We start from the raw sequence: 24,932 nt of genomic DNA on the forward strand, positions 1-24,932 counted from the left end.
AAAGAACGAAAAATATGATTCCATTGAAATTTACTATATAACTATCATATAGTTCAATGTATGATACCAAAGCACAGATTTCAGTGGCGTAGCCAGGGGGGGGGGTCATGCCCGCTCACCTATAGACCGTATTTTTATTATTGTTTTTATATCAGTACGTCCATAGAGTATTAAAAAAAAAGTAGAAATGTTATTTATTATCTATAGCTAGCTGGGTGAACGGTCACATAGATCCCCGGACAGCTAGATCCCGGTGACTAACTGACGCAAGAGGATCCAATTGACGCGAGATTAAAATGACGCATGAGGATCTAATTCACGCGGGATTAAAATAATCATAAGGATTTTACGAATTAATTAATTTTGTAATTAGTATTATTAATTTTTAATTATCAATGTATTTAAATGCTTTTACGTTATTATATCATAGTTACACTAGTATAATACAGTTGTTATCTAACGTAATCCATATAATTTTTGTTTAATAGACAATAAAAAAATATTTTCTATTATAACCTAATGTTTTAATAATATACGCATATTATTATTATTTCTGGTTTAAATTCATGCTTTATAATGTGTGTATTTACAACAAATTTTATCACATTTCACATTTCTTGCAATTATTCTTATTGTAATATGAGTACGAGAAATATATATTTGAAATATTAATAATACTCAAAACAAACCAAAATTATAATTTTTTTTTCATAAATAATAAATACATTATACATATTTTATAATTTTTTATTAATATATAATAATTTTTATAATATGTATACCTATGCATTATAATTTTAATTTTTTTATCAGAATTTTTAAATTTATTTAATAATAAATATGTAATATGTAATATTATATGTATTAAAGTAAAATATATAGTAAAATAAAATTCATAAATATGTAATTCAATTTTTTTTCCCCACTTCGCCTATAAGATTCATTCGGTTATAACACTCACTTTGTGCTGGTTCCAAAGTGAGTCATAAAAACGGCGTCCACTGAATTACTTTCAATACGCGTTAACTATACTAAATAACCAACTAATAATTACCAACTAAAAAGAAAACCTACTAAATACGCATTAAAAAAAAATAAATACATATGTACTTTAAAATCATTAATTTATAATACAATAAATATTTTATTATTTTAGTATAATAAACCTATTTTGATTAGCAAATATATTAAAAATGTTGTCAATACTGATATTGATATATTTTTCAATGTATAACATTGAAGAGTCATTAAATTTTTCAATCCGTCGCGACTATAGAAGGTATCATATATTGTAATATTATTGTTATATTGATTAAATTTCAGGAAAAAAAAATATTTTGTAAAGTTCCAAGATTTTGGTAGTTGTTGTAAAATAAGTCCAACGTCCGGCCGGCCACATGAATTTGAAAAATGTTCAATATTTATCAAAGGGCTTTCGATCTTTTTGAGGGGCTAAGCCCCTCCAAGCACCCTTCGATCTTCGCCTATGGGTACTATATTTATTTCTAACTATATACATTCAAGATACAGTGTAACAAACTATTTTTCATTATCAACCACCCATCAATAAATATCTCTGGGGAAAAATTCCTCATTAGAAATAAATATAGTACCATTAGAACGTAACTAACTAAACATTTTTTTAGTAGGTGGGTCTAACACCAGCGTTTCTTCCCAATAACATGAAATGTAGATCGGCGCCACTGGACTTACGACTAACCTCTGAGTACATACCAAATTTGAATATTGACAAAACTGGATATTTTAATGAAAAATAACAGTTATAGGTAAAGTTATCTATTTTGTTTTAAGTTATTACAAAAATATATTATTTAAAGACACCAATTCGTGTAAAACATTATGTAGATTAGTTTTAAGCTGTTTATGTCATAAACTTATTAGCACCTGCAGTGGCGGGTCGTCAGGGGTCTTTGATACGGCGACTCTCCATAAAAAAAAAGTAGCAAAGCAATAAAAAAGTTTGAAGAAAACTGTAGTATAATTTGATATTTTTATCTAATTTCAAAATAATTATGATGGTTTTCGATATTAATATTGATTATTGATAATATTATAATATTTTGTAGTATATTTTTACATTTATAATGAGAAGACTGATGTCATTCAATAATAATACGGGCGAAAAATATCAGTAACAAGAACTAATTACTAATTTATGCGATGCCAATGGCAGAAACTTTGAATGAGTCTAGTTTGAATGTACTGAACAACATCTATACAAGATACCCCGCCCTCCACCTTGTTGGGCATATAAAATTTGTATAAGTAGGTACACAATCGAGTCTCTCGAACGGCAGACTCTCGAATAAATTTAAATGTCTGGCTAATAATAATATTAAAATATAATAATACAGTATATAATCTATGGATATGGATCTATCATATTAATCTATCATCTATGGCAATCATCAATCTTCGCTATTCGTCGGAGACCATTGACGGTTGTAATAACTTTAACGGAGAAAAAAAATAGTCGTACTAATCGTTGAACCGTACTTTAATATATATAATATTTTACACGCATATGCCGTTCCGTTCAGCTTATTTTTATGAAATATCTCAATATCTTCAATTCGAAACGCGGTAAAGACGGATGAGGAAAGGTGTTCCTGGGTCGGTGATGTGGTTACTGAACGTGTGGACATTAAATATGACATAACTAAGTTTCAAAAAAAAAAAAAAAAATCGACGTTTACGTGAGTTTGATTTTCTATACTTTTGGAGTTTTAGTTTACTTTTTTTAGACATAATATAAATACATACTTATTGCACCGGACAATCTGCTACCCGCCGGATGACGTATACGTATGCATATTATATTCCCAAACGCGCAATGCATAAAATACGTGAGACCGAAAATACATAATAGTCATATTACCAGACCCATTTTATAGAATAATAATTTATATTAATTGTATAAATAGCATTTTTCATTTTTAACCGGCCGAGTACCCGACTAATATAAGTTTTTTTAATCCCTAACAAAAATAAAAAAATTTCCAAAAAGACACATTAATATTTTATAATTGTCTGAGTTTTAAATTTTTATGTAATTATTAGATATTCATTTCATATTTCTGTGATAATTATTTCTCCTCAACCGATTTTTGTTTTATGTAGTAATTTAAAAACAAAATACTATAGTTATTTGATAATTTTAACAAATGTTAATATTTTCATTTTTTATAAATATTATAATTTTCAAAATATATTGACTATACACTTATAGGATAAAATAAACATAGTATAATACCATAAATAGATACATTTATTATATATCTATATTAATATCGCAAATTATCTGAGCATATTAATTAGAATTTATCGATTAATTTTAAAATCAGTAAAAATAGTATGAGTATGTATAAACTGGACGGTACCGAAACGGAAATGATATGTGACTATATGTGTATAACGAGTTGAATGTGAATAACTGCTTGTATTTAGTAATTAATTTTATTAATTTTGTAAGTCCTTCTTTATCATATGTAATGGATCATAATCTATTAACTATTTAGAATGTAATATCAGTTTAATGATTAAACTTTTAAATATTTTTAAATTTATTAATCATTTAGTTCAACCAAACCGTTAATAACCGTTATAAAATTAAAATTTAAAAAAAAATTCAGGATAATATACAATTATAATGATTTTACGTATGAAATTAATTGTATACCAATAATTTCGTTTTCGTATGCAAGACAGATGAAATATAAAAATAAATCCTATAATGTCACAAAGAGATATATAAAAAAAACATATGATAAACATACACTATATTATTATAATATTTATCATCCATGGCAAACGACAATCGTCGTCATTTTTGGGAGACCATTAACAGTTCTAATAATTTTATTGAACAGTCGTCAAACAACAGCCTTTAGTGTATGACAAGTGCTCTCATTTTTATAGAATATTTTTTTTTTCTGAAGCACATTGAAGACGAATGAAGAAATAAACTAGTCGTTTCTTCGGTGGTGGTGCACGTTTGAACTTTAATATGGCACAACTTGATCTTGCAGAAAATCGTCGACGGATACTTAAGTAAGTTAATTTTCCTATAATTTTGGGGTAGTAATAAATTTACTTTTTATACATAAAATAAATGTTTATTGACTTCTACAAGCTGCTACCCCGATGACTTAGACCTATATTTTATTTCCGATCGTCCAATGAAGTGGTCGGCAACCGACGGGTTATTGTATATATAAACATTGAATTTTTTTTTTATTTATATTTTATTATTTAAAAGTTCTTGACAATATTTTTTTCCAAAGTAAATAATTTAAGAATATAAAATTTTTATTTTTATCTGGTCCGCAAACTGTTTTTAATTTGTGAATGTGGCCTTAGAGTTCAAAAAGGTTACCGACCATGCATTAAGACGAAAATGCTAAAAATAAAATAACTCACTAAGTACACCTTAGATCCTGGACTTAGCGAAAAATATATAATGATTTTACAATTATGTAGTTTATTTGCTATTTGCCATGAATTCTTGTAGCAAATATGATCTATTTGGTACTTTGGGTGGTAAATAGTAAAATAAAACAAACAATTTCAGATCTTGTCATAATATCGGAAAAACAAAAATACTGAAATAATTACGCTATATCGTTGTATAGTTTCAACCCGGAGGACGATTGGTAGCGTCGACAAGAAGCTCATCTAAATAACAAGTGACGCAAGGCTGTGTTTGTTTAATATTATAATTTTTTAAACAGTAGTACGGTATATTATGAATATTTACTTAAATTATATTTAACTTTTATTGTTTTTTTTTCAGATAATATACTGTACTACATTTTTAGGTGTTCTTTTTATTTTAATAATACGTTGATAAACTACCAATTTTTTCAACTTTTTTTCTTATCATATAACTAGTTCATCTTTGTGTATGTTTAAATTTATATTTTTTATAGTTATTTTGCTGTTTAACTTTCTTATAAAAGAGAGTGAAGAATTTAAAAGGTGGCCACCGAACAGAAAGTTAAACTGCAATATACTATAATCTTCTTAGTTCTTGTTTACATTTTTAACTGATAAATTATGAATATAAAATTTAAAACTAATTTAAATTCGAAAATAAAAGAACACCAACACAGATTTCTTAAACATTAAAATTGTTTTTTTTTATAAGTTTAAATTACATTTAATCTGCACATTAGTTGAAGTTTTATTTTATAGGAACCGAATATTTGGCTGGATCATGGACTATCCACCGACGAAGAATTTGTCATTGAGCTGATGGAAAATGTGCAGAATTTGTATATATATATATTTATAATATATATACCTAAGTATAAGTATAAGGACTTAGTACATAGACTAATTTAATAAAATTATTTTTATATTTTTTTTATTTTAGATTATATTATAATAGTTTTTATTTAGTTGTCCCCTTACGCGTCAGCGCTCATCTCTCATCCACTCATCCAACATAATGACTATCGCCGGCCGGCAACACACATATTATACACATTACCAGTTTTTGTAGCTCCCACAATAGCGAAAATCTTATTTTTATTCCTAGGTTTCCTTATTGAAATAAATTATATAGTATTATTAATATCTACATAGTTTAAGTTGTTGTATATTTTTTTTATTATTTAAATGCATTCATATGATCAGTGGCGTATTTAGGAATTTTAGAATAAGGGCAACACATACTATGCCGCCTCCCCCCCCCCGAGTAAAAAAAAAAAAAAATAAAAAACTTCTATGCCGCGCAATGGTGAAACTGTTAATACCATAGAACACCATGTTGTATGAATACTAAAGTATTCTATGCCTCTATGGCACACATTCGTTGTGACGGTATCCAAAGCCCCTACCTAAATACGCCCCAGCATATGATGCGTTCTCGCTTACGATGTGGATTAGGCCTACTGGGGACACCACAATAAAAAAAACGCGCCTCGTGTAATACCTCATAAAGTTATTAAACAATACGGACAATGTTATTGTACGTCGTTTAATAATAAAGGTGGTGTGGAAAATTACCTAACACTGTTATTCTTATTTTATAGTTGCCTTGCATACATTATTTTATTAAATACCAATTAAATAATTATTTATATCAAAAAACGAGAAATATTAACGTTTTATAAAGTATTATAATAAAATAGTTTTGAATAAAAATATTCTTTGACTTGTCATAAAAAGACTCCAAGTAGTTATTATATTAGTTCTTATTTTACAAAGACTCTAACAAAAGCGGGTCAAGTTTATTATTGCCAGAAAGAAATGTATCTATTACTTTACTTAAAACATTGAATTTACACATATTTTTATTTACTAATTATTGTGAATTTTATTAATGATTTTATTTTTATTTCATGTAAATTTGAAACTTCATATTTTAATAATTTATACCAAAAAATTTTATATTCACTATATTTTTATAAACGTATACAGTGACGTAGCTAGGAATTTTAGTTGGGGGGAGGGGCAATATTTCAAAATTGTTCATAACAATCACGGATTATATAACGTCAAATACACAAGTTTAAGCCATATAGGTTGTAATTAGTAATTAATTTCAGTAAATGAAAATAAAAAAATAATACAATATAATATAATGATACAATATAGAACAATTCTATGCAACTTCTTATATAATTTTAATATATCGTGTACCTATACACGATATTTCATATATAACAATGTTTTACAATATGTGCTTAATAAACGCAATTAACTGAGTTGCATTCCGATTATCTCTTTTTTGCTCACACAGGTGACAGGTATATCTAAAATTCGGACGAGTATATTTTTTTTACTTATTTAAATTTGTTTACTAATAATAATAGGGTTAATGACAATCTTTATCAATTAATCGTAAGGGCTATGATGATTTGAAAATTGTAGAAATTAATATTAATCATCTATCAGTATTTTATAATTATTGACTATCGTCTGAGTAAAATAAATGCTGAATCCGATATGATATTAATTATTTTAAAACCATTTTTAAGGACTATTATTCTTAGTATATACATATTAATAACTCGGAAACTACTCGTTCAAATATTATTATCTGATTAATAATTTAGTTATTTGTAAATTTAACTTTGCGCTGACAACGTCCCTTTAACGTTAAACGGTATAAGAATCTAAATAATTAAACATATAGTCAATATATTCATAGTTAAAGGAAAAATGAGGAGCGAGAAGATTTTGTCAATCTTAAAGAATATTGTAGATAGAGTGCGATTTACGTGACTATGTTAAGCAGAGTTTCTCTGGAAACTCGGCCACAAATTTCTAAAAACCAATGGATTTCTTCATCCGATGATCAGCATTTTAAAATTTCAGAAATGTCACTGAATTGAATTATCTTTTACAATGGTTTAAAACTGTTAGTATGCAATGGCCATCGCGGAACAGACATAAACGCGACATAATAAAATATACAGTTTTCTATTTAAACATGTCTTGTATAATATTAGTAAATAAAATATTACACAATGCATATACCGATCATAATATAATATAATATATTAATTTACAGAAAACCGATAAATAGGCGCATGATGCGCGTATTATTATTTAATAATAATATAATATATCTCTTTAAATAATAAGAGTAAAATTGGACCTTGACTTAAACAAGAATTTTGTTATACAATTTTTGATATTTTAATATTTATGTAATGTTAATTTTTGCGTTCGTTTTCTTGTTCGGACGTCTTTATTTATAATATTATATATACCTATTTTAAAATATTGTAATGGGCTAACATAATATTTAATATAACCTATATAAATCGTTTCATATATATGTTATATGTATATTTGCTAGTATTGTGGACTAAAATATGTGCTGAATATTACCATATCTATTTAATTGTCTATATAAATAAGAATTAAGGGCGTTTGGTTTTAACCAAAGTATTATTATTATTATTATTTTAAGTATTTATACTTAAATGGCTGCACACCATGTTCGCCGCGATAAATACAATATACTAGTCGTTATATATTATTAAGAGCAATATTATTGATGAATTATTATATGCTAATAGTTAACAATTGTAAGCCAGAGTGAATAACTTTGTTTTTAAACAAAAAAAAAATGGTGTCGAGGAAAAATAGTATTTTTCGAAATGTGTTAGATTCTATATTGTAAACGGGTATGTACCGCGGCGAAGTATAATAATATATATTCTAATAACTAGTTAAATACGATAAACACTAGAATATAATATTATGTATATATGGTAATATAATTAAATTATCACAAATCACAAAATGTATATAGCACTGCACACACTCAACACGATATCGTCGCGCGTTACACATAAAAAATAGAGATATATTTTATAGAGTCATCTGTAAGTATAATATATTTTCAAATTTAATTTTACCTACGAAATATTGAATCGGGAGACGACAAAACGAAATGAATGACCAACAATATTGTATAGAAATATAGATTGACGAGGAGGTATAGGTTGAGAGTGGTGGTTGGGAAAGCCACATTCGGACAAACACACACACACACACACTCACGCACATACATATGTATAATATTATATTAAATAATAGAATATAAATGTAATGAATATTAGACTATTTTTTTTTTTGGATGGAGGGAGATTTCCTTATTTTTCTTTTGAATTAATAGTCTACGACTTTGATATTAATATAATAATATGTATAAATATTTTTAATTTTTCGCCACTGTGCTACCGCCTTCGTTGTCTTCGATACCGGACGTCTTCACGCTCCGCTTCACCACGGCTGTTTCCAAGTCAGTACTCGGCTGACCTTTCACTGGAGTCGTGTCTCTTCTCGTCTTCGTAGAAAAACTGTCGGTTTTTATCTGATGGACAACGTTTGGTTCTATACGTACACGGGAAAACAGTAAAATGCATTGTATTATTTAGTTTGTAATAAGTAAAAAATATTTAATAATATTTTACTATACAGAATTATTATTGGAATACATTTTTCGATTTGTTGCTGACAATTATTGTAATTATGAGTATTATAATTTTTAAAACACAATAATATAATTATTATAAAAACAATCTTTTTAGAAAATATAAAGTCCAAGTATGAGTAAAACGATGTTATACCTGAATTGGGGTAGGTATCTAGGTATTTGCTAAAACCTTCCTTGGCGGCAGCCATCAGTTCCGGGTGTTCGGTCAATGTATCCGAAAGGGATGTTATTAATAAGTCTGAAACGCAAACAAAATATTAATATTATTTATATGTCAACAATTACGATGGATTGGTTATTTCCAAATAGGTTTATAAAGTAGGTACTTATAAAAAGTATTGATATTTATTTTAGGGTAATTTATATTTACCATTACATAATATTGTGTACAGTGTGTAAATGTTAATCGAAAACACTCAATATCATTATACAGAACTATCAGATTTTAGTTTTTTATTTTTAGTTAGTTAGATTTGAAAATATAAATTTCCATATACTTTTTTTTTTTTTACAAATGATTATCTTTTCGTATTTATAATATTATTTTTTCTTATCTTAAACGGAAATCCTATTATAACAACTAACTAAATTAACAAAATTAAAATTGCTTAGTCCTGCAAAAATATATTAAATGTCTTCAATTAGTGTATACACTTACACTACGCTGTTTAATATGTGCATTGAATTAACAATACTGTCATTGTGCTTTTATATTGTTAAGTTGATGTAAATTATCGTCTAAGATGGCTAAGCCTCTCGAAAGATTTATTTTTTGGAAAGTGTACTTGAAATTATCTGATTTTATACTATATCATGTCCTATATACCTATACAGTATTCGCCAATTTATTAAATACTTATTTATGTATATTGTATAATATACTATGTAATTTTTTACTTTGACCATTTGATTTTGTATTTTGACTTACCCAATATCTTTTTTTCGAGGGCTCTAGAAATCCTTCCTCGACTTGCTTCGGTTTCCAAGAAATCTGTAAACTTTTGTAAAGATTCTTGAGCTTCTGACCCACCTAAAATTTAAACAAGATTATTTCGTCTCATCAATAACGTTAAACGACATAATTTTAGGTAAACTGATATATTGATTTTCACGCATGAAAAGTAAATAAAACGTTGTAAATCTGAGTATTGTATCTACATATTGTCTCTGCCATAAATAAGGCCTATTTTAAAGGGAAAATATGTTTTGCCGAAAGAATATTTTAGAATGTAAACTATTTACAAAATTACAACCAACATGTTATGTTACACATAAATTACAACACACAGTGTTTATGGGGTTTGTATAGTATTCAAATTTTAACTTAAATGTGAAAAAATAAAAAAATAAAAATAAAATAATAATAATATAATATAATATAATAATATAATTAATCAATTAATTTTCAAAATCCATAATAAAATACATTATATTTTAATTAGCGATATATATATTTTTTTATATAATATAAATAAATAAAATAAGTTTAATAGTATATTAAAATGATTATAATATTTAAAACCATTTTTGATAGTTATTATTTGCTTTAAATGCAAAACCAAAATGAATTAAATTTTTTTGACCTATAGGAAGTTATTTAAATTTTCATATTTATGTTAAACTTAATCTATGTATAATTGTGAAGGAACACTTAATTTTTATTATAAGTACCACATTTTTTAGTAAGCATCGCCGTAATAATATTATAATATTATCAATAAATATGACCTTAAATTGCATACCCAGAACGCCGTCTAACAGTTTTCATTCGACTACACAGGACAGTATATAAATTTTTTATTACTTAATTTATTTAAAATAATCTATAAGTGATGTTATGTTTGTTATTATTATTCATATTACTTTAATTTTTCTTTTTCAAAATACTTATATAATACCAAAAACACTGAACGAATAAAATATTAGCCTAAATATTTATAAATTATTTATTAAAGCAATATTTTGTTTGTTTTAGTATTCAAATTAGCCTTTCAAAAAAAATAGACTGGAGTTATCTCAAAAAGTTTATTACAATAATTTTGGCGTATGCAATTCGATATTTTTGGTTCATTAATATTTTAAGAGGTATAACACACAGCCGACAGCCATACGAATATTCTATGTATATTATTAACCTAATCTTATTGTAATATTTTAAATATTATAAATATAAAGAGCAGCGATAAATAAAATTTGCCGCAAAAACTTGAACGAAAAATGTTCATATAATTAAATATATAAGCAAGGACTTGTATACCTTCTAAAATCCAAACTTCCTACAACCAAAATTATAATTAAAATATTTTAATAATAATAATAAAAAAAAATGTAATTAGGCTAAGGTTCTGAGATTAATAAATTATTGTTCCCCAGTATATTATATAGCTATAATTACTGAAGAAATTTACCAATAAAAAGTCCTTGGTTAAACATAAGCTTAGCTAGTTGATAAATGATTTCATCCATCATCGTTTGGGCATACGTATAGTCTGATGGAGCCGTTAGTGTTTCTAAAAGTCGATTATACTGCGAATCAGACATTCGTAGTTTGGCTTCTAAGATTTTTCGAATTCCTGAGTAAAAAATTAATAGGTATTCATAAAAGTTTAAAACAAAGTACATTTTACAATCATTACGTTTTGAATTGTAATCTTCTTCGTCCAAGTCTATGCTTTTTTTGGTATATTTGTCTCTGAGTATCTGTTGCATTTCTTTTAGTTCGGTCAACGTTCCATCAATGTCATTGAAATCTGGAGATTCATAGTTCTTTTGGAATTTTATTGGATTTTCCTGTAAAAAAAAGTTAAAATGTGGTTAAAAATAAATTCAACTCCAAAATAATTTCCATAAAATATTCCAATTATAGGTAAAAATATTCTTTATGAATATCGTAAGTATTAGTATTTCTACCACATATACAGCGTTTTAATATTATGTATTTAAACTGATTAAAAAGTTATAGAAAAAAAAATGTATGTGGAATGAAAACTAGTGTAAATATTAAATAAAAAATAGCACGACACGTTTTGTGCAATATACTTAATATAATGTAAATGGTGATCTATCAAGCAAGGTCCCTTTTTTCAATAATGTGGTTATTCAAAATCTCAACCTTGAAATTTTTAAATATAATTAAAGACTATACTTTAAAATTTTTTTTTTAATACTTAAGGAATATTCTGTTGGGTTGCAAACTTTTACTTTTCAAATAGGAACCTCCTTTTAAAGTATACATTATAATATGTAATAGATGATTTTTCTGAAAATTTGACGTATATAAATCAAAATTCGAATGAGTAGTTTTTGAGTTATTTAACTTTGTGTAAGTATTAAGAATAACAGGTCGAAAATGGACGTTAAAAATATATGAAGGCTGACTATATATAGTGACTTGAATATTTTAATAATTAATAATAAACTATTTAAATTTATTATAATTTTTTAAAAATGGTCTAAGTTTAGTAGATATTTAATTAGTAGATTCAATATAACAGTAGTTATATATGTTTGTATAATTATTTATAAGAACTGTTATCCTTAGCATAAACATTTTATAAATTGAAATATTACTTGCACATTTTTTTTTTTTTAATTTTGGTTCAACATTTTATAAAAAAAAATATCCATTAAATAATGTACAGTAAAAACGGTAGGATCTTATTTGGAAAAAAAATTGTATCGTTATAGAGCATTTCTCTAGTAGAAAATCTTAGGAGTATAAAAATATGGTTTACAATTCTATTTAAAAAAAAAAAAAAATCAAAATTTAGAATTTGAATATATAGATTATTAATTAAATAAACGAAGGCGAGTATTCCTAGTGAATTACGTCTTATAAATATTATACAATTTTACCTCGTGCCTACATCAATGGCGCCTAATTTAGTATGGAAATTAATTAAAACATGGTTGATCAACCGTGTGTTGCTTAATACATATAGTTACCTACATTCCCTGTAAGTGTGTACTTACACATTTCTCCCGCGGCTTGTTTACATTCAACTGGAAAACTTTTTGATAGAAAATAATAATATTATTAATAAGCATTTTCGCTATAAAAATATTGCTGAACACGGTTATAATACAGTCAGCACCATACATATTGTGAAGTGCATATTGCCACACTGTATAAACAAGCGTTACGTATGCCGGACACGTGAAATCTGATAATTCGTATACTGCAGCAGTAAGACAGAAATTTATTTTTCTATAGAGACTGTATAACACGCATCGTATGGGGATTGTGTGGACGTTTTAGGTACAAACGATTGAGATGGTTTTCGAATGAATGCTTACCACTCTATATGGGTAGTTTCGGTGTAAAAAATAAATTATGTGTCGTTGTATAATAAACATATGTATATATAATGTATATCGTATAATCTGCTCGTTTCGAGCACATGTATACAGAGTACGGAGTGACCCAACCAATTTCAACCTCCTGTACGCCTATATATTTGTTTTATAAATCTGCAGTATTGTACGATATCAAAAAAAAAAAAATAGCTAAATTACATTTCTTTAAACCTTTTACTGCTATGGACGCACATATGCGTCCTATGTAAGCGACTTAGGTGTGCTATGGACACACATACACGTCCTATCATTTTAAAAACTATCGATAATGTGATTATACCATTAAATGGTAAAAAATTAGACTAACTCAAAGAGACAATAAAAAAAAATCTATGATAAGTATTAAAAAAGTTATAAGCAAAATAAATTATTTGATTTTCCAGGGTTCTCGAATTGTCATTATTTGATAAACTGAAATAATAGTTCATTATCGACTATTTGGGAACCAATCACTAACTTAATTCACTAATATCTGCTAAAAAAATTACTAGAAAAAATTTTTTTTTATTGATAGTTATTATTTTAACTATAAAAATATTTAAAATAATACGAAAAAAAATATTTAAAAATAAAATTTAATCCCAACACAGTGCTGTGAACTGGGAAAAAATAATTCAGCAGGGAAAGGGTTAATAACATTTTTGGTATTTTTTTTTTAGTACATTATATTATATACAATATATTATTCGATAACGTTCTATTGTATTTATATTATAATTATTGTAGGTATATAGTCTTTATAGACTTAATTATTATTTTAAGTTTGTAATGAATATTTTATGGTCTTATAAAAAAATCAAGGTTGAATATCAAAAATAAATGAGGTTGTTGACAATAAAAACTTTAACTTTTAAATGAAGTTCACCATAGTTAAGGAAACCCCTGTTAAAGTATATACCAAGAATGGAAAATCTGTGGTACTCGAAAAATTAAAATATTTTATTTTTTTATAATGAATAAAGACCAACAATATATAACATGTACGCTTTTATTATTGTTGACGTCTTCCAGAAAACTAAATCGTAGGTCATTTAAAAACCTCGATTAATTTTAAACGTAAAATGACACGATGACTAATATAAATTACAGTAAATCTTATAGTAATTCTAGTGTAGAAAAATGCATATACTCACGATGTCTTTGCTTGATATTTCTACGGCTTGGTCGGAGTAACGGGCGTCCAGTCGATACAGCTCCCTGTCGATTTTGTCCAAATAGGCCAACGCCGATTCGCGGTCCAACTGAAATAACGTACGTCTTAGTTACACGTGGTGGTAAAGTATATTGTCGTCATTAAGTATAATATGTCATATATTGATGAAATGTTGTCGGTTCAAGCACTGTGGTGATACGCATCGTTATTGATTACGTTGGCTTTGCGAGGGCATTGAGGCCTGATTTAATAATGATTTTGTTCTATTGTGATTACTTATTTGTTGTAAGATAGCGAAATAAAAATGTTCAATCGTTTTAAAAAAGATAAACAATTTAATTATAAAACTTTATAGATGCACATTAAAATTAAATGATTAGACAGACAGTTTTAAATAATAACAATTAGTGAAATTTAAAAATGTTTAAATAGTTTTCAATGTGCCATGCGTCAACTAGTCCAATCTTATTTTGGGAATGATAGTGAGCTGCTTCCTGTCTATCATACCTGCGTTGATATTATGCAACGTCATCATATAGTTTTTTAGTTTTGTCCAAAGTTATTTATCTATACTGTTTAATATGTATTGTATATTAATAAAAAAAAATATTTACTGTATATAAACCTGCATTTTATACGCATATTTATTGTTATAGCGAAAGGGAAATTTATCGATTTTATATACAACGATTTGTTTTTTAAATTTTTCTCGCATGAACACTTTTTTGGGTAAAGGAATATATTATAATATTTAGTGGTGAAAAATATCACCGATAGGCCTTAAAATATTGAATGAGACTTTGAACATTTTTTATATTTTAAAGATTTTCTTTAAGCATATTATAGGTAGGTAAGTGAAATACAAGTAAAAAATATTCGCAGACAATTAATAATAAATGTTTTGGGTTTTACTGACTTAAAAGATATTGTTATTCAAATACGAAATAATGTACAACTTTAATCAATTTTCCAATGAGAAATATGTCATTATTATTTTAGAACATGTTCGCCTATTGTGCAATTTAGTATATTATGTTTGAACAGCTTTGAGCTCACTGTGTACGCGTAATAATATAATATTATTATATAAAGATATTTTATGATTCTGTCATCGGTTCTAAAGTAATTTTTAAGTAATATTGATGGCTGTAAACTGTAATATTTATAGTAACTGTCTGAAAACTTCAAATTGCATAGTAATACATTTTTTGACGGTTATGTGGTTCTCTGAAAATCTTATATTGAACCATAATATTATGTGCGTAGTGCGTTAAAATAATAATTATATTATTCGCTTTGTACTGGGTTCAGTTAATTACGTTTCAGTTGTATTTAATTGCTATGTGAATTGTGCCCCATTTGTATTTCATTACCAGGTAAATTCTAACCTCAATATTCTTATTAACGTTTGGCTTTTTTCCTTATTTAATTAATATATAATTTGGTAATATGGTAATATACGGGAAGCGGATAGATACAATATGTCCAAGATAATCAATTCCCCCCCTCCCCCAAAAAAAGGTCCTGTATAATATATTCTCGAACAAAATCTATCCCATACATTTATATTTCTATTAATTATTTAATATTGGTCAACATTTCAAGACTTCATATGACACTATATTCTGACCAAATTCACCTTTGTATGGAGATTAACATTTCACAAAAAATTATTGAATTTCAAGTTATTATACGCAAGTACTTTTGCAAAATTTATACTTGCAGTTAAAAAAATCACATTATACATATTTTTGAATAAATTACCATAAATTATATCTGTTGGTGCTTTGTTCCGAACTGCAGTTATAAGAATTTCAACGAATGTATTTTAAGACGTTTTTACAGTCTTTAAATTATAGCTACTCAGCTTTTTGAACAATAACATTATTTTACGAGTGTATGTACGAGAAAAAGATTAAAGACAGAAAAAGAATGTAGAATTTCTGAAACACATTAATGAAGGTGCATATGTTTATTTATTTTGTATAGAGTAGATACTTTATGGTTTGTATAGATTATGGATACACCAAGTTTGAAAACTTTCTAACTACACTGTTTTATAGCGTTATTTAGATACTTATATTAATATAGAAAATTTTCAGTAGTTTTACAGGATGTTTTGAAGATATTATATAATATATAATATCTATATTAAACCCTATACAGACGATGGAAAAATTATTATTTGTATGCCATATATATGATAAGTCGATTTTATAACTTGTAATGAATATAATATATCTAATACCTAATTAAAATTTGCGTATTTCTTCTCTTCTTTAGCCGTGAATAAAGATTATATTATTTTAAAAAAAAAATATTTGATGGTCTAAAAGTAATGTTTTATTATATCTTAAAAAATAAAATTGGAATTTATGATTTTGAATATCTGCAAATGGAATAGTATATTTATTATTTGCAATTTTAAATAATATTGTTGACCTAGTAAATGTTGTATGCCATAAATAATTTTTTTTCGACTGCACCTAACCAAAACAAAAACCAATAGTACAAACCAAACATATTAATATGTGAATATGGCTTCAATAGCTTTTGAGGTTTCTGATATTATACCGAGTACTACCTATAGAAAAATTTAATGTATCTATATATGTATTTAATAAATATTATAAGTTTAAGCATAGATACAATTATACAGTGATTAGATTTGCTTTTAGGAAGTATATAGATTTGAAATTAAAGATTACATTCATAAATTTTATAAAATATAGTATTTTGGGTCTTAAATATTTTAATTTTAATATATGATATAATATAATGCATTTAAATATATTTTGATATTTCAAGCCTTATTACTTATTAAAATTTTGACTATATCCAGTTACTGTTGAGTCAACAGTGTTGACTATAATTTTCTAATTATAAATTTATCTTCTCTAACATCCCAGGTGAACACAGATGTTTAAAATGTAAAGGGTACTGAGACCTTTTAAGTTATTAAAAACAATTGCTTGTCATCGTCGTTCAGTTTCATCACTAAATCGATTCTTCTAACAATTACTATCACTAAATGGCTTAAACTTATTGTAAAACATAATATTTATAGATTGATATTAATTAGTATTTGAAAAATAAATAAATAAACTTTTATTATAGGTATTTAAAAGAAATCATTAATCCTTATCATTTATATATAATATATATATATATATATATATACAGATCACTTATAATTTATTAACAAGGAAAAATAATAAATAAAAAATAAAATCACTATAAAACCGGTGTATAATCAAAGTATCAAAGTTTCTAACATAAATTAAAATATTAACATAGTATTGTTGTACGTATAATGTAATAATAACATTGAATTAGGAAAACATATTTTATACGTTTTCAAATCTCTAAGACTGAGTCTCAGTGTGTTTGAATTTTGATAAAATTTTCAAAAATATTATTTGAATATATGGTCTTTAGAATTCTGCAGGGTTATTATTATTTTCCTTAAAATGATAATATTATATTCATGAACATTATCTATTATCATTATATTGCCGTGTTTTCTTTACAGTTATGTGAACTTAATACAAACTTAATAATAGTACCTAATGATAACAATACAGATAATTATATAGAATTGTGTTCGTAGTGGGTTAGGGATTATTATTCACAACATTAAATAGGTACTCGAATAGAATAATTTTTTTTAATTGTTATCTAACTAGAAATATAACACAAGAATTTTAATAAATTTACTTTTTTTTAGGTAATTAAAATATTATATAGGTACCATTAAAAGTTAAAAATCAAATTGCAGAATGCTTGAATAGGTTATTTACTGGTTTGTGGTCAAATATAATACTTCTTTATAATATACATATAAATTAAGTAAACAATAGTTACAATAAATTGCCATTCAATTAAATCGTCATAGTATTAAGTATTAACAAAAGTCTCCTGTCGCTATCATTATGAGCCACGTAGATTGTAGAAAACAAAATAAAAGCAATTTTATCTAATTTTTATAAAAATATAAGTAGTTGATGTGGAGTCAATGCAGCATGCAGCTCGTGGTAAAGTTTGCCTACATGTGGGACAATTTTTTTTATTTTAAGTTATTTTGTAGATTTAAAATTATTATTCGCTGAAATATTCACGTATCGATAAAACTGCGGATTTATCGTGGGTGGCTGAGGGTCGGCGTATATACACCCACTTCCTAATCTTGTCGGCTGTTAATGAGTGTTTCGCAAATGGATGATACTATATAATGTTTAATGACGTGGTTATTGTAATGGAATGCCATTTATTAAAGTTATTTTTATTTTTAGAGTGATTGTCTATGTTTGGAGGGAAGGGTTGGGTATCTTATAAAAATGCTAGCTCACGACAATTAGTTAAAAGTTCACTGCACCACCGGATGAATCGTGACAGCTGCTGCGCACATAATATAATAATTTATCCACGCTCATCATATACATAGTTGAATAAATATTTTTCCACGTTAGACTTGCATTCCACCATGTACGAACACGGGTATTTAGAGCGGCCAATAAGATCGTCTGAATAATTTTTATGTAACACCTCCGAATTTTTATGCGTATAATAAATAATAACATTATAAGCCCAAAGTTTTCACGCACGCAACATTATACGAACCAATCAGAAATTTGACGTTTTGAATTTATTCTGAACACGTCAAGACATTGCAAGACTACCGTTATTATTTTATATTTGTATAATAAATCCGCTATCGAAAAACGGATACCTACATTATTTATTATCGGCGTAATACGTATAAATAGTTAATACCTTAGAGAAACGACTATAGTAAAATGAACGTGGCTTAAAGAATATAAATGCATTGGGATTTCAGCATAGGTCCAATAAATCACTAGGATACTCATTATCCGGAAGAGAATAATGATTAAAATACTTTATTTTTCAAACGGTAAAAAGATGATCTTTAACATTAAACTGTGGTATACGCATTGAAATTTAAGTCCAAAACGAGCACAAGGTTTTATTAAATTCCTTGTTAACGTGTAAGTGGTATATACAGTGTCCCGTGAGGATTTACCCATTGCGATATCTCCTGAAATAATAGAGATATCATAATTCTGGTTTATTAATAAGATTCACAAGGATAAGAACTAAAAATATTTCATGATTTAATTATTAAAAAAAAAAATTGAAGATAGCCATTTTGTAGAGTTAATTTTTTTTGAAAATATTGACGTTTCAACATTTTAATTTCATTAATATTTTTTACCAAAACATTAAAATAGATTAAAACATGAAATATTTGCAATTCTTGTTCCTGTGATCTTATTAAAAAACCAGAATTATGATATCTCCATTATTTCAGGAGAATGGGTAAATCCTGGCGGGATTAGTACATCCAACTGCATGTTAGCCATATAGAGTGATTATTTAATTATTAAACTGTATATAATTGTTTTATACACAATTTAAGACATAGTTTTGTGTTACAATAAATTTTAACTATATTTAAGAAAAAGTAGTTTCAAAACACGTGTTGTATCATATCAATCGAAAAAATGGCTGTTCAGTGAAACGGAACGATTAATTGCGCTCTATATACTCTCGACGCGTATTGTATAATTTATCTAATCGATTAAAATTAATTCGTATTATGTTGTGTATAATATTATACTTTATTATACAGGAAACAGAATACAACATGGCCGCAATTATATACCTTACACGACACACACACATACAAAATGCGTCCCATACTTCCATGTACAGTAATTGGATGCGTTCAGAGATCTATCGAAATCAATCACAATACAATACACTATACATAAATGCAATATAATACATAGGTATACGTATATTATGCATAATATAATATTACACTCGTGCTTGTAGACCCTGTCATCAATAAACGTACAATGTAAAGTACAGTTGGTCGTCAATTTATATATAATCTGTGGGCCGTGGCATATATTAGGTAGGTAGGTATATATACCGAACACACCTATGTACAACGATATCCAGTGGTGTAATTTGATGACATTTGTAAGGTGGTAATGAAATTTTTGTATATTTTATCTATTACCCCTTTAAAAGTATTTTGTATGTGTCACAAGCACTTATAAATACAACATTTGTGATGTGTATAATATAAAAGTACGTATAATGTATGCGTACATCTAAACAAATAAATAAACAATTATAAAATATTCACTTGAAATTAATAAACATCGATAACATATAATATTCGACTGCTTAGTAGTTTATTTTAAAGCTTGGGCACTTGGGATTTCCAGTCAGTGGCTTAATAATATCATAGTGATTTATAAACTATAATGACCTCAAAAATAATATATTTATAGCTTTTTATTACTTTGATTATATTTTTGTAATTTGTTCTGGATGTAAATGTCTAATGCTTGTCTACTGTTAAAATAAGCCAGTCAGTATTAAGTTTAAGCGTTACTCTAAAATTTTTGACCGACGAAAAAATGTCAGACTACACTGCTACAGGTATAAATAATTTATATTATCAAACTATGCGTAGCAAATTTTTAAATAACATTGTTTACCCATAAATAATAAAACTATTAAATCATAAGCTTTTAAAAATTTAAGATATGCATATTTAATTTATACGTATTTTTAACTAAAATAACAATTTATTACAATATGATAATTTTATAAATTAATATATAGTAAATCTTATTAAAAGTATTTTGTAATATATTTTTGATAATGGAAAAGGGAAAAATAAAAATAATTGAATTTTGGAAATATTAAAAACATTATAATTTTTATTAAATTAGATTATTTTTTAATAATATTTATAATAATTATATTTTGGAATGTACAATTTATGAATATAATATTCACACACAGAAATATGATCTTTTTAAAACCTTAAATAAATTATGTTTTTGAAATTAAAAAAATGTAACTATGCGTAGTGAACATTATTTAAATGTTTAAGTCATTTAATATATCAAATCTAATAAATAAAACAGGTAGGAGTAGGAAATAATATTAGCTGACTCTTTAAAAAATGCAGAAGGGTTTAGTTTTAATCAATCCACTCGAATGGTACTGTTGATTGTTGAATACAGAGTTTTACTGTGAAAAACAGTAAATACAAACTAGTATAACATACTATATTTTTACTTTTACTTTATAGGTCACCTTTATTTTGGATTTTAGTTTCTATAATTACTGTCGTTATCAATATTTTTTGAAAATTCAAATTCAATTTCAATTAATTGCCAACCAAGTGTACAACACTCATGAAGTCATGTGAATAACCACTATTAAACGATATAATTAAATAACGAAAATATTATATGATAATATACTTACTAATATAATTAAATACATTATAACCGTACTTTATGTATAGATTAGAAGTTTATAACATACATTAAACAACAACCGTTTCAACATTATGCCACTGCCACACTACATTCCTTTTGAAATCACAAAATGTACCTTCAAACAATCTACCTCCGCGTTGTACGCTATGTGCTATGTATAGTTCCAACTTAACTTACTATATTCTGATTTAATAATATGTATTTATTATTTTGGTGCACAAACTTTTCAAAATGCTGTGAAGTTTTTTTGTTGTCTGTGCCACGTCTCATTCCGCTCGATGCATAAATGTAGAACCTAACCGATTGTTTCGGGAGACGCTCAACCCGATATCATATTATAGAAAATTGCTGTCATTTTCTTACGACAACGACATATAATAATGTATGGCAACGAAAATAAGGTATTAACAACTGTACCTTCAAAGTACACTTTAATATTATATCATGTGCATTAGATTAAATTGCGAAGACGGAATGAATTAAAACGACGCGCGACGGTTTAACGTTGTGCGATTAGAGAGATTTGTACCTGCGCAGTGTTTATATTGGCTTGACTAGTACTGTCGCGTACATAATACACATTGCATTATAATATTGTATTATACTATTATACAGACTGCTACGAATTACGACGTCTTACCATTAGAAGACTTTGTGTTTAATGTGTAGCCGTAAAACAGTGTAGATTTGCAATAACATTCTCAGTATTGTATCCAGAAACTCAAGTATGCGCACGCAACATCTAAACTTATACTTTCTATGTACAACAATGTATAACAGTGAACATCGTAGTTGTACGTAGTACCGACATTAAAACTGTCTTTTCGGACGAACCTTCGTCAATTGGGGAGACGTAGCTGATATTCTTTTTTGTTTTGTTTTGTTATATATATCGAATGGTGTACTTTTATTTATTCGTATACAAATGGGGAATGACGTAATACTACGATTAGGAAACATCATTGGCGGAAATCTAAAAAAACAAAAAACGACGACAAGCCATCACGACCAACGTCGTCACGATGGAATTGTTATTTGAAAGTGTATCGGGGAAAATGGAAACAATAAATAAATAATTGAAAAAACCCACTGTCCAACGCTGGGGTGGTATATTATTACGCACAGAGTATTATACTTGACGTTGATGTGAAAAAAACACCGCTCCATCGATAATCATCTGCAGTTGGTCATATTTTTACGATTTAAATGGTGTACAACAAAATTTCATTAGAGATTATTTAAACTGAAGCAAATGTTTTTTATACTGATTACAAATATTTTTTCCATTTTCTTCTAGCACGTACAGTTTTTAAAATAATATCGATTACAATTTGTTGTATGAATATATATTATATTGTGTATTGTATGTATGGATTTAGATACTTATTTTGATATCACTATACCCAAATATATTTTAAAATATAATATAATTTGCTATTATCTTTATTGATATTCGCTAATGATATAAAATCGGTATTTAATGTACACCCATGAATTATAATATAGTATATTAGAATAATATCAAAATCACGTGTTATGTGTTCTGACAGTGGTCAAATAGAGCCTATTTAAGAACCGTGTATTTCTTTTAATAATAATAAATATTACATTTTGTCAGTGTAAAAATCATCCCGAATTTTTTTGTTACGTGTGTGGATTGATTTCAATTAAAACACAATAATGTAAAATTACAAATGATTTTCGGAAAATTTAACAGTTATACTTTGGTTGTCTACTTAGTGACCTAAATAAAGCATGGGTACCACATATGTAGTTCTTGTTAAAATGGATCGGATGATTGGTTAAACAAAAGAAAATTATCTATACCATTTGCCATACCAATGATAAAGAAAGAACAATAATATTATCAAAAAAATTTCTACTTCAGTAATTTAAACATAAGTTGCCTTTAGAAAAAAAATAGACATAATATAGATACCCTAAATTATATTTTGCAATTGGACCAGTTATATACATTGTCTCGTTACCTATTTAAAAACCTTCAGATGAAGGACTTAATTTTACTTTGGAAGATATACAATGTGTTCAAGATTAATTTGATAATATGCAGTCATGCAGACTATATATGTGATGAAGAGGCATTTCCCGAACTACTTAGTCAAGATGGATTAAATGATTTGATTAGAGATTTGAGCCTATCTAAATAAAAATCAGGACTTTTGGCTTCTAGACTCAAACAAAAAAGTTTATCTCAGAAAAATGTTTAAATGTGTCATTATATGAATCAAAAATTGATTAACTATAAGGATAAAATTCAAAATCTATTAAAATCATACAATAAACTGGGATGTCAAATGTCATTGAAAATGTATATGTTTTAGTACTGCCGATGCTAATACACAATTGTACATTCATACCTAGATTTTTTTCGGGGAAACTTAAGCACAGTAAGTAATGAACAAAGTGAACGTTTTTATCTAGACATCCAATTAATGTAAATTCGTTACCGGGGATTTTGGAATGAAAGTATGTTTGCAAACTATTACTGGATGTTATATCGTGATGTACCTGATAAAAAGTACCAAAGGAAAATCATTTCACAACAGTTTTAAATCCGTAAACTATTTAATTTTAAATGTTGTTATTTCACTATAAATATTTTGTGAAATTAATATTTAGAACAATATACTCACGCAATTTTAATAACTGAATAAATCAGGTAAAATAAAACCGTAAACACGTTTGATTTAGTAATTTGATTTTAAAATATTTACATTATACATAAAAATACTGAAATAACTATAAGAAAAAATTTAAGGTGACAGGAAATAATTTAATTACAAGTTTGAAATCAGCATGCAAAATTAGTTTAGAAAAATGTATATTAAATTTTGATGATCTAAAAAGCTTAATTTTGTAGACCAGTGATTCTTATACTATCAGAAGAATATCAAAATGTACATCTGTAATGTTTTGTATTGAGGTTCAGCTGACGTATTATAAGTTCCTACGCTAGACCTATAGCAGGTAAAAATACATACGTTAGTTTCTAGTTCCAATACGTTAGAATAAAGTACACATGTAAGTTCCTGTACAGTAAAAAAAAGTACGTATGTAAATTCCTACAGTACGTATATTATTATATCAGTGTCGATTG

The 24,932-nt window shown here is 26.5% G+C and overlaps 1 protein-coding gene across 1 annotated transcript in view; it reads right to left on the minus strand.

The window, feature by feature from the left end:
- Positions 1–8,236: 8,236 nt before the first annotated feature.
- The window catches only part of LOC113549562, an 81,351-nt gene continuing 64,655 nt past the window's right edge, over positions 8,237–24,932 (minus strand). Inside the window, exons 8-13 of the mRNA XM_026950925.1 lie at positions 14,467–14,574; positions 11,614–11,767; positions 11,386–11,550; positions 9,906–10,007; positions 9,111–9,215; positions 8,237–8,874 (exon numbers count right to left, since the gene is read on the minus strand). Of these exons, the coding sequence (XP_026806726.1) occupies positions 8,699–8,874; positions 9,111–9,215; positions 9,906–10,007; positions 11,386–11,550; positions 11,614–11,767; positions 14,467–14,574 (810 nt within the window). The 3' untranslated portion in view covers positions 8,237–8,698. The remainder of the gene's footprint in view (positions 8,875–9,110; positions 9,216–9,905; positions 10,008–11,385; positions 11,551–11,613; positions 11,768–14,466; positions 14,575–24,932) is intronic.

Source organism: Rhopalosiphum maidis, chromosome 1 (genome assembly GCF_003676215.2).
Source record: "Rhopalosiphum maidis isolate BTI-1 chromosome 1, ASM367621v3, whole genome shotgun sequence".
Taxonomy (NCBI): Eukaryota; Metazoa; Arthropoda; class Insecta; order Hemiptera; family Aphididae; genus Rhopalosiphum; species Rhopalosiphum maidis.